The sequence below is a fragment of the Phasianus colchicus genome, chromosome 7 (genome assembly GCF_987193195.1).
Source record: "Phasianus colchicus chromosome 7, bPhaCol1.hap1.1, whole genome shotgun sequence".
NCBI lineage: Eukaryota > Metazoa > Chordata > Aves > Galliformes > Phasianidae > Phasianus > Phasianus colchicus.
Genome location: NC_143442.1, coordinates 17,132,879 through 17,146,803, shown reverse-complemented (window position 1 = coordinate 17,146,803; position 13,925 = coordinate 17,132,879). Strand labels below are relative to the sequence as shown.

The following is a 13,925-nucleotide window of genomic DNA, read 5'->3' as shown; positions in this document are numbered from 1 at the left end:
AACCTGTGGTTCTGGAGGCAAAAGGGCTGATCCTTCTGAAACTTTAAACCCCTCATGTCTTGCTCCTGGTGCAGATTTTTTCAGCCAAAAACTCTCCACCACATGACCTTGAATGCAGGCAGTAAATACCTGGTGTGGCTCGTGGTACAACTAAAGCACCCACTTTAGCATCACACATATTCCAGAGACCTTACGTTTCCTCCTCTTTTGAAAACAGTAGTATCCTCCAGACGTGTGTGGATTTGTGATATAGATATTTTGTTTGCTGAATTAATTTTAATTTACATCAGTTCCCTTTTCTGGTCTATAACAGGCAGGGGAGGGTGAGGAGAGCTGTCATATTTTTTCCTTCTGTTGGTAGCATTGATTTGCAGTTTTATAAAAATAGGGTCTGAGATATGGGATCAGAACTTCTTACACTGGTTTTGTTGCTGAAGTTAACATATTGTGTAACTAATGTTCTCATTTCAAACCATATGTTCCATATAAATATGTCGCTTGCCTTTCATACCTTGGAATTATGTAATAGTCTCTATGACTTAAATGAGAGGTACTCTTAATGAGGTTAGATCCAGTAACTGAATTGCTGTGGTGTAATAGTGGCTTCAGCGATATATTCCTCTTAGTCTTGTCTGAATATGTTAATGAAATATCAAGATGACTTCAGATAAAAAGAGAAATGCATGGCTGATATTTTCTTTCAGATGTTCCTAAGCTCCAGCACGTATCCTGAGATTCATGGTTATTTACATGCAAAAGAGCAGGGAAAAAAATCATGGAAAAAATTATACTTTGTTTTGAGAAGATCTGGCCTTTATTTTTCCACTAAAGGTACATCTAAGGTAAGGCAAGGAAAAAAAACAACAGAGGAAAGAACTCTGAATTTAGCGCACATGCATATATATTTGTCATTTAATGCAGTATTAATTCAAATTTAAATCTTATCTTAATGTGATTAAAAAGGAAACCATTTTATATTTTATCTATTGTAATTGGAAAGAGAAATTGAGATACAGAATTGGAAAAGCTTTGTATCGGGAAAATGTAGTTTCTTTTTTTCTATTAAATTTATTTTGTTCTGGTAACATTTTTCCAGTCGGTGAATAGAGCATCTTTTTATAATAGTTAATTCTGGACTGTAAGTAGATGCTCTGAAAGATGAGCACAGTACTTCAATGTAAATTAAACAAAAACCCATATTTAAAAGGATTTTAAGGGAAGATTTTTAAAGTTCTCAAATTTTTTATCATTATTCAGTTTTCATTTGCTAGTTCAAACTTTGATGGCAGAAATTAAGCCTGATTATATCAAACAGGATGAGAGATGCTTCTAATGCAGACCACTTAAAACACATGCTTTTCTCCATTCTGAATTTTCTGTGTTATCCACCGGAAAGTATTAGTTGAGCTACTTTTGCATCCTTCAACAATGTCTTTTTCATTCTTTTTTTTTTTTTTTTTTTTTTTTGTGCTTGACTTAATTACACTCATCGTGGATGATGGAGGTAATAGCTACAACTAATACTGAACAGTAATTATTACAGTGTGCTGTTTTTCAAATTCTGAAAGTAGATTTTATTTTGATGCTTGAAATGAGTACTGCTCTCAAAATTTCCAACTTCTGCACTTATTGTGAATTGAATCTAGTAGATGTTTTCCCAGAAATCTGATAACTTTTACACTTTGTGGTTTCTTTCTCTCTGGAAGAATGAACTCTTTGACTAGTTTAAGGTATTCGTTCTCTGCATTAGGAAGTGAATTTTGAGTTGCTTCTTTCTAGATTTCATGAGACAGTGTAAGATATAAGACCGTATTTTGGAACAAGATAACTACTATACTATTCTGAATTTCTTAGCTGGAGAGACTAGATAAAAATAGTCTAACTGTATTACATTGCTCTTCTTTATAGGAGCCAAGGCATCTGCAGTTTTTCTGTGAATTCAGCAATAGTGATATATACATGTCTTTGACAGGCAGAAAGATTTCTGGAGCACCAACAAACTATGGATTCTGCTTTAAGGTACAAGCTTATCATTCTGATACATATTAAAGCAAGCCACAGTTTTTCGGTAAGCTTAAGTTTCTTTAAGGCTTTTGAAAACAATGTTCAGCTGTCTATTATAAAATAGGAGAATTAGTGGCTTTTATTTCAACAGGTATTATCTTCAAGATATGCATTAATGCTAAAAAAAAATGTGCTGTGGCCTTCTAGCCTAACAAATCAGGAGGAACCAGAGACCTGAAACAACTCTGTGCGGATGATGAACAAAGTAGGACCTGCTGGATGACAGCAATAAGGTTGTTTAAGGTAATTTTTCTGTGTGGAGTTAACTCCTTTCTTAAGTTACCATGTGAAATTTTGATACTGTGAAGTAGAGAAATAACATAATTATATAGGTTCCTATGCAATAGCAGTGTCAATTTTGTACAACAAAAGCTGAACTTTCATCTCAACAGAAAGACCAAATTACTGGAATCATTTAGGGGAGGGAATGATATCGCTTGTAACCTGGCTGAATTTAGAGACACTGTTGGTAATGGCAAACAAAACTAGAAGAATACATGAGATGTTTTAAAAATGTGTATGTTGTGGAAAAAATAGGCATAGGTCAGTTGGTGTATTAAATAAGCAGAATTTCATGTAGAATGTACATTTGGAAAAACTAAAGCAAAAACAATATTGTGTTTGTCGTTATCTTGACAACATTTGTCCCAGTTTAATAATGATAAAAAATCATGGAATCGTAGCATTGCCTTTTACATCTGGAAGAAAGTTTACTCGGTTTATGGTTTAAAATGCTAACCATATTGTTTTCTGTTTTTAGTATGGGATGCAGCTGTATCAGAATTACATGCAACCATATCAAGGTAGAAGTGGCTGCAGCCCTTTGAGTATGACACCTATGGTATGTCCCAGGGCAGCTCCATGAGTAAATACATTGTTTCTGTAATCATGCTATTTTTAAGTGACTTTTGTCAGTTACACTACTGACCTGATCCTGCAAATTTTAAATGTGTTTTAAATGTGTGAAATCTTTAGGGACATCAGGGTAGACGAGAGAGCTAATTTATTAATTTACTTATTTGATACAAGCTGGACAGTTCAGACCACTTAGCAGGCTTTTCTCTTTTGTCAAATATTCAGTATTTGGGGAGTTTATTGGCTTATTATCACTGTCAAAGAGGATTTTTAAAAAGCAGCAGAACTTAAATGCATTAAAAACGAATAATGTGTTTAAGGTTACACATACTGTAAATGATGAATAAGAAAGCTTTAGGAACTCTTTTTCAATATACAGTAATGCTTCTGTCTTTCCTTCCCCCCCCCCCCCCCCCCCCCCGTGGTTATTTATTTAAATTGGATTTAATCTGATGTAATACTGCCTGGAGCTCAGAGGAACGCCATAATTTGGCAAAACTGGATTTTGGAGGAATAGCAGTCTGTAGACTGATGATCTATCCGTCTCCCCGGCCAGATAATTTGGGATCGGATTGTCCTTTTAAAACCTTATCTTACTGATCCCAGTCACTTCATTTCTTTTTTCTTTTTTCTTTTTATTTTTTAGTGATGTATAGCACTTTGTGCTTTTTATTGCTTAAATTGTGTAAAAATTCCTTGTTGCCAGGATCCATGATGATGATTTATTTTTTTTTAAGCTTTTAATGTAGTTCTTGCTGTTAAAACACCTAAGGTGTATATTCGATTTTATGGGGATTCACAAAAATACTGTTTTCTGATATTGCTGATAAGCATGTCTTCAAAATTACACTTAGTATACTGGCTGTGTTTATACTGTCTGTTACAAAAAGCTAATGATAGCCAGTTGCTACTTTCATAATGGGTCTGGAAGCCATTATTGATTGTGTCTCCTCTTGCACAGCCACATGCAGTATAGCTCATGTAGATTCTAATGCCAAATATATAAACAGGAGCAAGCATGGTACAATTTTTATACTTGACTATAATTTGTGAATTAAAGAGAAAATTTGATAAACTCAAGAATTAAATGATCAAGCTAATGAACATGTTTCATAAACAAAGTATTTTCAGGTTTCACAGTCCTGATAAATTTGTAGCCATGCCAGCAGCAAGAAGTTCCCTCTTCTCTCCTAGAGTCAGACACTCTTAGTTTGCCCTGTTATTTTACTTTTGCTGAGTTCCTTACATGTCTTCAACAACTTAATAATAGTTACTTAACATGTGTAAGTAGAATTTATGTTAAAAGTATGTATTCATCATCTATCACAGTGCTTCAAATAAGATGATTTTTCCTGCCAGACTGTGAAATTTAGTTTTGTGGCAGCGTACAGGGGTGTACCTGGGGTATAATGAGTTCTGCTGTTGTGGAAAACATTGCAGATATTTCAAACGCTGTTTATAAAACAGAACACTTACTCAGAAGCTCTGTCTTAAAACTGGGATCATTAATTAAAATAGTAAAATAGGGAAACAAACTAAATCTATTTTTCTCTTTTGCAGAGAAGTATTTCTGAAAATTCTTTAGTTGCAATGGATTTCTCAGGACACAGAAGCAGAATTATAGAAAATCCAACAGAAGCACTTTCAGTTGCAGTTGAAGAAGGATTAGCCTGGCGGGTATAAACATCTTTGTTTGTACTGTTTCTGATTTTAATTTATTTTATTAACAAGAATGTATTGAAATAATTTTTAATTCTCTCTCACACAGAGAAGAGGGTGCCTACGACTCAACTCACATTGTAGTCCTATTGCCATATCTAACATGGGTATGTGTGAGTTATTTCATTAAAGAAAAAATGTAGTAGTTGTTTCAATAAAGGCAACATATATTTTTAAAATATCTTTATTTCTACAGCTATTCACAGATCTCAGTCATGGTTTCATCATAAAATCTCTAGAGATGAAGCTCAGAGACTTATTTTACAGCATGGGCTTGTAGATGGGTAAGCTAATTCTTTAAATAACTCTTCTGAGACATATTTCTAGCCAACAATTCTACTTTTTATTGTAGGAGGGAGATGGAAGAAAAAAGATTTTGCACTTACCTAATAGAAATAAAAATTCTTTTATATAGGGCTATCTGGGGATCAGTTGGTTTCTATTTTATGTCTTTTGGAAGCATTAAAGTGGTGATCTAACACTTCAGTTCTGTCACTGACAGATTACTTGTATTCTCTCAGAGCCAAGCATCTGAGCTGTGTATTTGCACAATATTCTCTGTGACCTGTCAACTTTGGCACTGGTGTCTTTTGTATCTCTTATTAGTGATGAAAGAGTGAAGGAAACTCAGAAAACTGCCTAATGTTATTCCAAAATGAACTGTGTAGGGATAACTGTTGGAAAAAAGTGTGCCTTTGCTTGTAAAATGAGTAAAGATCCTGCTATCCCTTAATGGTAAACAATAAATATTAGGGTAAGGCTAATCACTTCTATTTTTCTCTCATTTAAATATTCATTCAGAGAAAAATGACAGAATATATATTTCATTATCAAATCCTGATATTTTTCATTTCTGTATTTTTATTCCCACTCCTGTGTAAAATTGGGCCTCATTCATTCATGGAGTGATTCTATGAAGCATTCTTGGAGCTATTTGCAGATAAGCACTGTGATTTTGGTGAGAATGATAATCCTGAGTGGTCTGTTTAGAACTGATTATAACATAGTCATAAACTGGCATATATGCTCACGAACTACAATGAAGACATAAATGAACTGCTGGAGAAAAAGTATTCAAGTTGAACCTTTTAAGGTGCTTAAAAGGTAAAACTGATTCCAAGCAGAGATCTCCTATGTATATGGCATATACCATATATACCAACAAATACACTGCTTATGTGGCTAAGACAAGGTGAAAGGACTATTGTAGAAAGGAATAAAGATTTCAGTAGTTGAAATAAATAAATGACAGTTACAGACTGCAAAAATCATATTCCTTTATAGCACACCTTAATTCTTTTGGACCTAATCCTCAGATGTAGAAGTAACATTCCTTAAGGCATTTATTTAGCAGCTTTGCAGATTTTGAACTTTACCCCTTTACATTTAAAGACTTTTCAGTGATAAGTGGTTGACAGGATTGCAAACTGATCAGCCCTCAGTAGATGAGTGGGATAATAGCATTTCCAAAAGGCCCACGACAAAATGCAATTGGTCATTCAGAAAATTCCTTTTATATTTTTGAGAATGCTTCTGGAGTCATACAGCACATCTAAAAAGCTCCCTGTCCAACCAATATTTCTAAGATTATGTGAACTACAGCCCTTTCATCATAATAAAGTGATCTTATTAAAAGGTTCTTCAACTAAAGTAGGTTAGTTTTGTTAGGGTTAGGAAAGAGTAAAGATCTTTTTACGTGAAGGGGAAAAATGTTGCACATCTTTCCTATTCCAACAAACAAAATGACAGCAAAAATCCTAATCCACCTGCATTTTTTCATGCGCTTTGTGATTATTTTGCATATTATTTGATGTGAGTCATGGTATTTTCATATAGAGAACTCAATTTGGATATTTGCCAAATGGCACGTGCTTATCTTTTTTTTTTTTTTTCTGAATTGAAAACAAAGCCAGTTCTTAGTGACAAACACATAGAAGATTGAAATTATGCTTTGTAAAAACAAATAAATAAATAAAATTTATGTCCTGGAAAGGGGTGAAAAGCCACTAGATGGTGAGAAAGAGCTTCTTAGGAGAGCCTGAATGTACTGAGAAATATTAATCCTTATCTTCCTGTTATATGGTGGGTTGACAATTATCCCTCTTTCATAACTGAATTAGTATCAGTGTTCTGAATTAGCCTGAATGAGGCTTTTGATAGAAATGTTAATCATTATGAACTCAAAATTTCTTAATTTCAGATATTTTCTTATGTTTGTTGTAAAAATAGAACTCATAAAATATTTAGAATTAAAATAGTAGTACTTAGTAATTTGGATACAAGTTGTAATCCTGTGAAAGTCTACTGAAAGTTTTTGCTGTTCTCTTTTTTCTCCAGAAATCCCTTTTTTTCATACAGTTGTTGTGCTCCCATTTCTGATACATGGTTGGGAAAAAGTGGGTGGCTAGTGCTCACTTGTTTGACATCTGCAGGTCTGCATTGCCTGTTTCTTTTGCCTCCTGAAAAATGATAATGCTTGCCAATGACTGTCCCTTCATTTCTATTCTTTGGTACATTTGTTACCTATACCCACTCCAGGCCTGTGTAGTACAGGCAGTTCAAACTCTTCGCTTCAAAGCTGTGAGCCAGGTATTTCCTTCTGCCCACCAAACTGCTCTTCTCTACTGGTAGTGCAAACTCTACAGTCCAATGAAATTATATTCATCCTTTATCTGCACCAGATTACTCTACAAGGTTATGGCAAAACTACGTATACAGTCTGTCTGAAATCAAATAACTAGTTGCAGTGACACTGTTGGCCATTGAGAGTGTTGTGATTTCAACAATGGTGCTATAAAATAGACTGTGAATTAGGAATTTTGACAGTATACAGATATGAGTGTGCATTTATGAGTATGGGTAAGGTGAAAATCATTTTAGTATGTCTTGCATTACCTTTTCCATAGACTTCCTGTTGAATAGTAACCTTTCAGATTTTCCTTTTAAAGTTTGAGATTTAGGTAACTGTCAGAGTCCAAGGAAAAATTTTGTTCAAAGCACAAACTTTGAGGGTGCTTTTCTGTCTGAAGAGATGCATTGTAATTCTATGCAGTGTAAAAACAAATGCCTGCAGTGTCATTCATGCATATTATTCATGCATATAATATTCAAGGTGAAAAACAATTTAAGTATATTCAATGACACTTTTTCAAAGGAATACTAATTAAAAGCATGATTTTTTGTAATTAAGATTATTTCTGCTTCTCACAGTGCTTACTGTTTCAAAACTACAACAATTTTAGAGGATGTTTACCAAAGCTTCAGAGTAATCTTAATCTGAAAATTTTCAATCTTTTTTAGGGTGTTCTTGGTACGTGATAGCCAAAGTAATCCCAGAACATTTGTACTGTCATTGAGTCATGGATTAAAAATAAAGCATTTTCAAATTGTACCAGTAAGTAAAATTTTCAGTTTCCATTTACAATTATAAACCAATACAATCAAATAATTGTGGTACCTTTTTTTTTTTTCCATTTTGCTGCTTTAAAGGAGATATTGAATATACTAAACATAACAGCTGTATCACCTGAATCATAAATATTCTAGAGTTGAAAATTTATGACCTTTGCAGTTGATTTGTTATAAATCTTGACTATTATTATGTAATCCTACATTTTGGTTTACCTAATAAATATCTTGGAAAAATGCACAAATCTATTTGAGCTGTAATAGAAGCAACTGTGATTGCATGAAGAATGTATTTTAGTAAAGATCATAATGGCTTTTCTTTTCAGTCATTCATTTAGGTAGATTCCTTTGGCCTATATGTGTATTGCTGCTGTCTAAATATTTGATTATTACTAAATATTTTTTTAATCCCCTCTTTTTATGATTCATGTCATTGCAGTATGATTATGTCCGTGTACTCTTAGTGAGGACAATTTTAACAAAAAAAGTTGCTTACTTAGCCCAATTACTCATAGGTAACCTGAAATTTCTTCAGTTAAAGTCATATTTCCACCGGTTTTCACTGATGATATCCAGTTCTATCTGAATGGACAGGTTTCTTTCTTCTTTTTTTTTTTTCCTTTTCAGAATGCTTCTGTTAGGATGAGAAGCCTTTTAACATTATCTATTTTAGCCACAGGTGCTTGACATAATTTAGAATACCTGCAGCTTTTCTTCTATCTTGGCAAGAGCCTTTCTTCCAGACCAAATAATATTCTAGCTTACATATTTCCTCCTACTAAACTAAACTAATCTGTAGAAGATTCTGTTTTTTCTCAGTGAAAATCAGTGTAGTATTTTGTGTTGTTTTCTTTTTTTTTTTTTCTCTCCTGATCTGGTAATCAAATGTGATCATTCAGAAAATTTCTGTATGCCTTACCTAGGGATTGTACCTGGTATCTACCCCCTCCCCCCAAAAAAAAGAAATCCTGTAAAATAAGACTGAAGCATTATTTGAAAGAGAAAAGGAGGGAATCAATATCTGGTAAAATGTAGTTGATTGGGATTTTTGTTGCGTTAATTACAAAGAGTGCAAGAACCCTTCCTCCAAAGGTGATATCTATATCCTGGTTCCTGTGTGAGCATCAGCATATACTCAGTGATCAGAATCCTAGGTTTAAGGTCTCTGTTTCTATTGACTATGATTGCTTCTAGTATTTACTTTAGGATAACTGTTGTGTGGTTTAGAAACCCTTCTGAACTCTGTACAAATACTGTGTGACTCTACTTCATTGAGATGTCATTTAGCTCTTAAATTCAAGATACCACTTTTTCTTATCAGGAAACAGATATTCTTTTCTCGAAGAGCAGACGTGGCAGGAAGCTACCACAAACAGCAGTCTAAATGTATTTTTTTTTTTCTTGGATTTTAGCTTACTTAAAATTAAAAATATCCTGGATAGGACATACATCCCGTGAGTTCAAGTTTTCCCTACATTAACACCCACATCATATTAACATTAGTAATGTGCAACAAGTATTGCAGGAGGGTGGCAGGGAATTGATTGTAAATAGTTCAAAATAAATTTTTTGGGGAAATGTTTGGAATCCAATACCGTGAAAATTAGAGTATTTGATATCTTAAATGTATTCCTCAGTCCTAATACTCCAAGATGATAGAAATTCATTTCAGTTTAGTTTAACCTGAAATGAGCTATTCTGTAGTCCATGTGGAGGACGATTTGTATCTATTTCTAGGAGTGCCCTCTTCTAATAAATACCCTCTCATTGCAGCCTTCCTAACTTGCAGAAAATGTTAGGTTCCTGGGCAATATAAATTCAGTATGAGTTTTTATTTTGAAAAAATGCTGATTGCTTTCTTCAGAGATTTAGAAATGTCTGTAATTAACTTCAGGTTTGGGGTATAATTTGGAAGAGGGAAAAAAAAGCCTAAAAACGATGTCCTAGACAACACACATCTGAAATGTCAACTTTTCCTTGTCTTCAGTGTGTTGACAAAAAAATTCCATGCATAAGGGAAGTTCAGTGTATGATAATCTATTTTATGGTTTTGCCTGGAACACAGGAATTTATATATATGCGCACACTGATAATTTCTTAACTAGCAGAGTCTGAACTAAATTGATCAAAGTTTGAGAATAAAGAAATTGCAAACTACTTCCAGATTTGATAGAAAGGAGTAGAATAATCTGGAATCACAAAACAGTTCAACAGCTGCTTCAAATGAGAAATCTTAGTTACAGGTAAGAGATAAGTACATTTTCTCCCACTGTTCTCAAGTAAGATGGTTGCATTTTCCTGTAGTACAACAAATATTGCTCTGCGCTAGCCGTAGTTCAGAAAGCTCTGTTCATTACTCTCTCAATCTTGTAAAATATTACTTGCCCTTTTAAAAATCTTTTTTTTTACTCTGTTCCTTATTTACATTAATGCTAATTAGTCACTATTGCACTGAAGCTTCTTGATATTAGATATATCAGCTTATGAGGAAACATTGAGAAAATATATCACAGAATCACAGAATGGCCTGTGTTGGAAGGAACCTCAAGGATCATGAATCTGCAGGACTGCCAACCTCCACAATTACATTTATACTTTCAGCAGTGCAATGCAAATTTTGCAAGAGCTAATGTTCGCTAACCTGGTACAGGGAAATACAGATTTTAAATGTTGAAGATTCTGAATGTCAGTAGTATTCTTTCAAGCTATCTTTGGCAGTTTCTTTTGTCTTTCCTAAACTTGTTCTAGCATGTACTTTTTGAGCAACATGTTCTATCTGAAGAAGAAAGCAGCAGTACTTTCTTCTTCAGATAGAACATGTTGCTACACCAAGCATGTTATTTTTTGATAGACAATTTCTTGTATAGGAAGTTTCAACCAGTAGACCAATGCACTACCGTGTGGCCACATTGCACCTTAGAAAATGAGTGATACAGGAGATAGAAGTTATATGGAATACTGAATGGAGATAAGGTTGAAAAGTATTAGTAAGTTGAAACTTGGTTTGTTGTCACTCTGTAAAAACTGTATGTATATTAACTCTAAGTATCACTCCAAAGTAAAGGCATAAAATAATATTATCAATGCAAAAAGAGTATTCTGATGCTTATTCAACTATTCTTTGCTTTTAGGCATGGATCTATCTTAGGAGGAAAGTCAAAGTATACATTATTTTTGTTGCTCTTGATCTTCTTGTGAATGATCTCTTTCATTTTTCCTTCTTTCCATAGCCATAAAATTATGAATTGGTCTACAAGAAGACTTCTCAAACAAGTACTTTAATCATGAAGAAATACCATATCAAAAGAGGATTTGATTCCATTTTGTTTTTCCATTTTTACAGTTGGAAGATGATGGGAAGCTGTTCTATACCCTTGATGATGGTCATACCAGATTTACAGATCTCATCCAGCTAGTGGAATTCTACCAACTTAATAAAGGAGTGCTACCTTGCAAGTTAAAACACTATTGTGCACGAATTCCTCTTTAACCAAAGCATCTGTTGCTTCATCAAAGGGAAGGGAAGATACCAGAATACTTTTTCTCCTCAAGGCAGTTTGTGTAGTCAGAAGGGTAAAAATGTTACGTTTAAAGATTCAAAGTTTTAGCTACCAAAAAGTATAAAGTACATTCAATATAGATAAGAACTTTGTGATTGTCAAAGCAAAATAACTCAGTGGTTTTAAAATATATATATTATTTCCTATGTAATTCTTTAGTGTTGTCTTGGACTTTTTTTCTTTTTTCCCAATGTAAAAGTTTTTTTTTTTTCTTTTCTTTCTTTTTTTTTTTTTTAATGATATTGTGTACCTTCTACAGAAATATAACTGAAGTTCTTTGTTCTTAGTTTTTTTTGTCTTTTCAAATGTTTCTTATAGTTTCTACTCATCACATAGAAAAACAAAATTTACTGTGGTAGGATAAGCTGAACTGCATATTTTACTTGTAAATAAAACGAGTAAATATTTTGCATTATATTTTTGAATGCTATGTTGAGGATTATCATTCAAAAAGCAAAAAATCATTAAAACTAATTATAACTGGTTGGCTGTATTCAATTGTGCTATTATTTAAAAATTATTTTTGTCCAACCTAATGACTAGATTGACACCTTTATACAAAGATGGAGCATTTTTTCCCTGGTTGTGATGTGTATAAATATGCATAAAGAGGTACACCTACAGTCTCTAACATATATACCCCTGTTAAGTACTGTGGCTTGTTTTAGAGCTGAAAAGGGAATCAACTTCATTGGCCCTTAAAATGAACAAATAAAGGTGAATACAATGATTTTTTCTTTTTGCTGAAAAACTGTAAGAATGTATTTGCATTTGGTTCCTTGCTTATTTATTATTTATCACAAAATTACACATTTCAGCATAGCTACAAGTCAACCAATCTTGCCAGGTGTTCCAGTTATAAAGATCTGCTAAGGTGGAGTGAAATTTTGAACCATACCAGTAGAAATATTTTTGGTATCTGTATTTTGAAAAAGATGCATCCTTGCACAAAGGCTTAAGTGGAATGGAGCTTGAATTGAAAGATGTTTCCCTGTCGTGATGCTTTGCTACCCTATAGGTTTGATCTCATTATGAGGGTCCAAGACCTGGCCCTGGGGTAAAGCCTGTAGTGGAAGGTAGTGCTTAGAGATGGACCATCGTGCTGAATCCTGGCCCTGTGTCCATTCCTGCTTTTGTTCTCTTAACAGGTATTCTGCTGCAGGAGTTAGTGGGGAAGGAAGGTGAAGGAGGCCTGGCCAAAGGACAGAGCAGATGGACCCAAGATACAGTAGTGCCAGTATACATCAGCTGGCAGGGTTGTGTAAATGGGTGCATTAGAATATGATAGCTGCAGTCTGTGGTTTAGTTACTGTGCGCCTGTGGAAGGCAATCATAATAACATAATGCTGTGATACTTAATTTACTGACTTGATCCACACATCACTGACCTTTTCCTCTGGTATGCAAATAGAGTTTTTAAAGCTCATTAAAAAAGCAACTCTTCATAATGTGTACCAAAGATGCAACATATGTGGTGTCTGAGCTCATTACATTAGAAATGCCTTGTAAAACTCTTCACAGACTAATAAATTTAACTCTTAAACCTTGAATATAATTTCAAATTGTAATTACAAAAATGTAGTTTTAATTAAAACCTTTTCAGATTTATTTTAGCAACAAGATTTCTTCTGAGGCCTTGTATTCTTTCAGAAATTGGCATAGAATAAAGAAAATTGTTGCATTCCCATTTTTCTGATCATCTGACAAATGAAATGAGTTGCCTTCTGTAGTCTATCTGGACACGTGAATGCTTTGCCATCATTTCCATTTGTATTCATGTATTTGCCAGTACAACTGGTAGAGAAGCTAACCACTCAGTAAGTATGTATCTTTTCACCTTTAGAAAGGTGAATGTGAGGACTATTGAGAGACATCAACCATCAAGAATTCTTGCCTGCTTTTTTCTGTTTTCATGAGTGAAAAAAAACCAAGACAAGTCAACACATAAAATGCAGTATTGCTTAATGAGCATGGGTTTTGGACATTTGAAAGAGTTTCTAGCTGGCAAATATTCAAAGCACTGTTACCCTATAAAGTGTTGCCTTTTGCATTCTGGCAGGTCTTTCAATTAAAGTCTAAACTGAAATCTTGCTAAGAATACAAAACCCTTTTTTACTTTGCTAAAAAAAATAAAAATCTTCATACATTTCCTGAAATGTGTGGTTGTTTATGACTATACCAAAATAAAACTAATGAAATATATACTGGTGTATAAATGAGTTAACAGGCTACCTCTGCATTTCAGTATTACTGGTGAAAGCAGCATGGAAGAAGTAGTCTTGCTAAAAATGCAACAAACACACAAAAAAACCCACACTG

At 33.8% G+C, this 13,925-nt stretch overlaps 1 protein-coding gene across 4 annotated transcripts in view; it reads left to right on the top strand.

The window, feature by feature from the left end:
- Positions 1 to 11,823, top strand: part of GRB14 (growth factor receptor bound protein 14) — a 64,595-nt gene extending 52,772 nt beyond the window's left edge. Inside the window, exons 9-17 of one of the 4 annotated variants that reach the window (XM_090143883.1) lie at positions 705 to 842; positions 1,909 to 2,019; positions 2,212 to 2,307; positions 2,825 to 2,905; positions 4,480 to 4,596; positions 4,688 to 4,745; positions 4,835 to 4,922; positions 7,939 to 8,032; positions 11,390 to 11,823. In XM_090143883.1, the coding sequence (XP_090000009.1) occupies positions 705 to 842; positions 1,909 to 2,019; positions 2,212 to 2,307; positions 2,825 to 2,905; positions 4,480 to 4,596; positions 4,688 to 4,745; positions 4,835 to 4,922; positions 7,939 to 8,032; positions 11,390 to 11,536 (930 nt within the window). In that variant the 3' untranslated portion in view covers positions 11,537 to 11,823. The remainder of the gene's footprint in view (positions 1 to 704; positions 843 to 1,908; positions 2,020 to 2,211; positions 2,308 to 2,824; positions 2,906 to 4,479; positions 4,597 to 4,687; positions 4,746 to 4,834; positions 4,923 to 7,938; positions 8,033 to 11,389) is intronic. The other 3 variants (XM_090143882.1, XM_090143881.1, XM_090143879.1) reach the window with 3 other exon arrangements.
- The last annotated feature ends 2,102 nt before the right edge of the window (positions 11,824 to 13,925 follow it).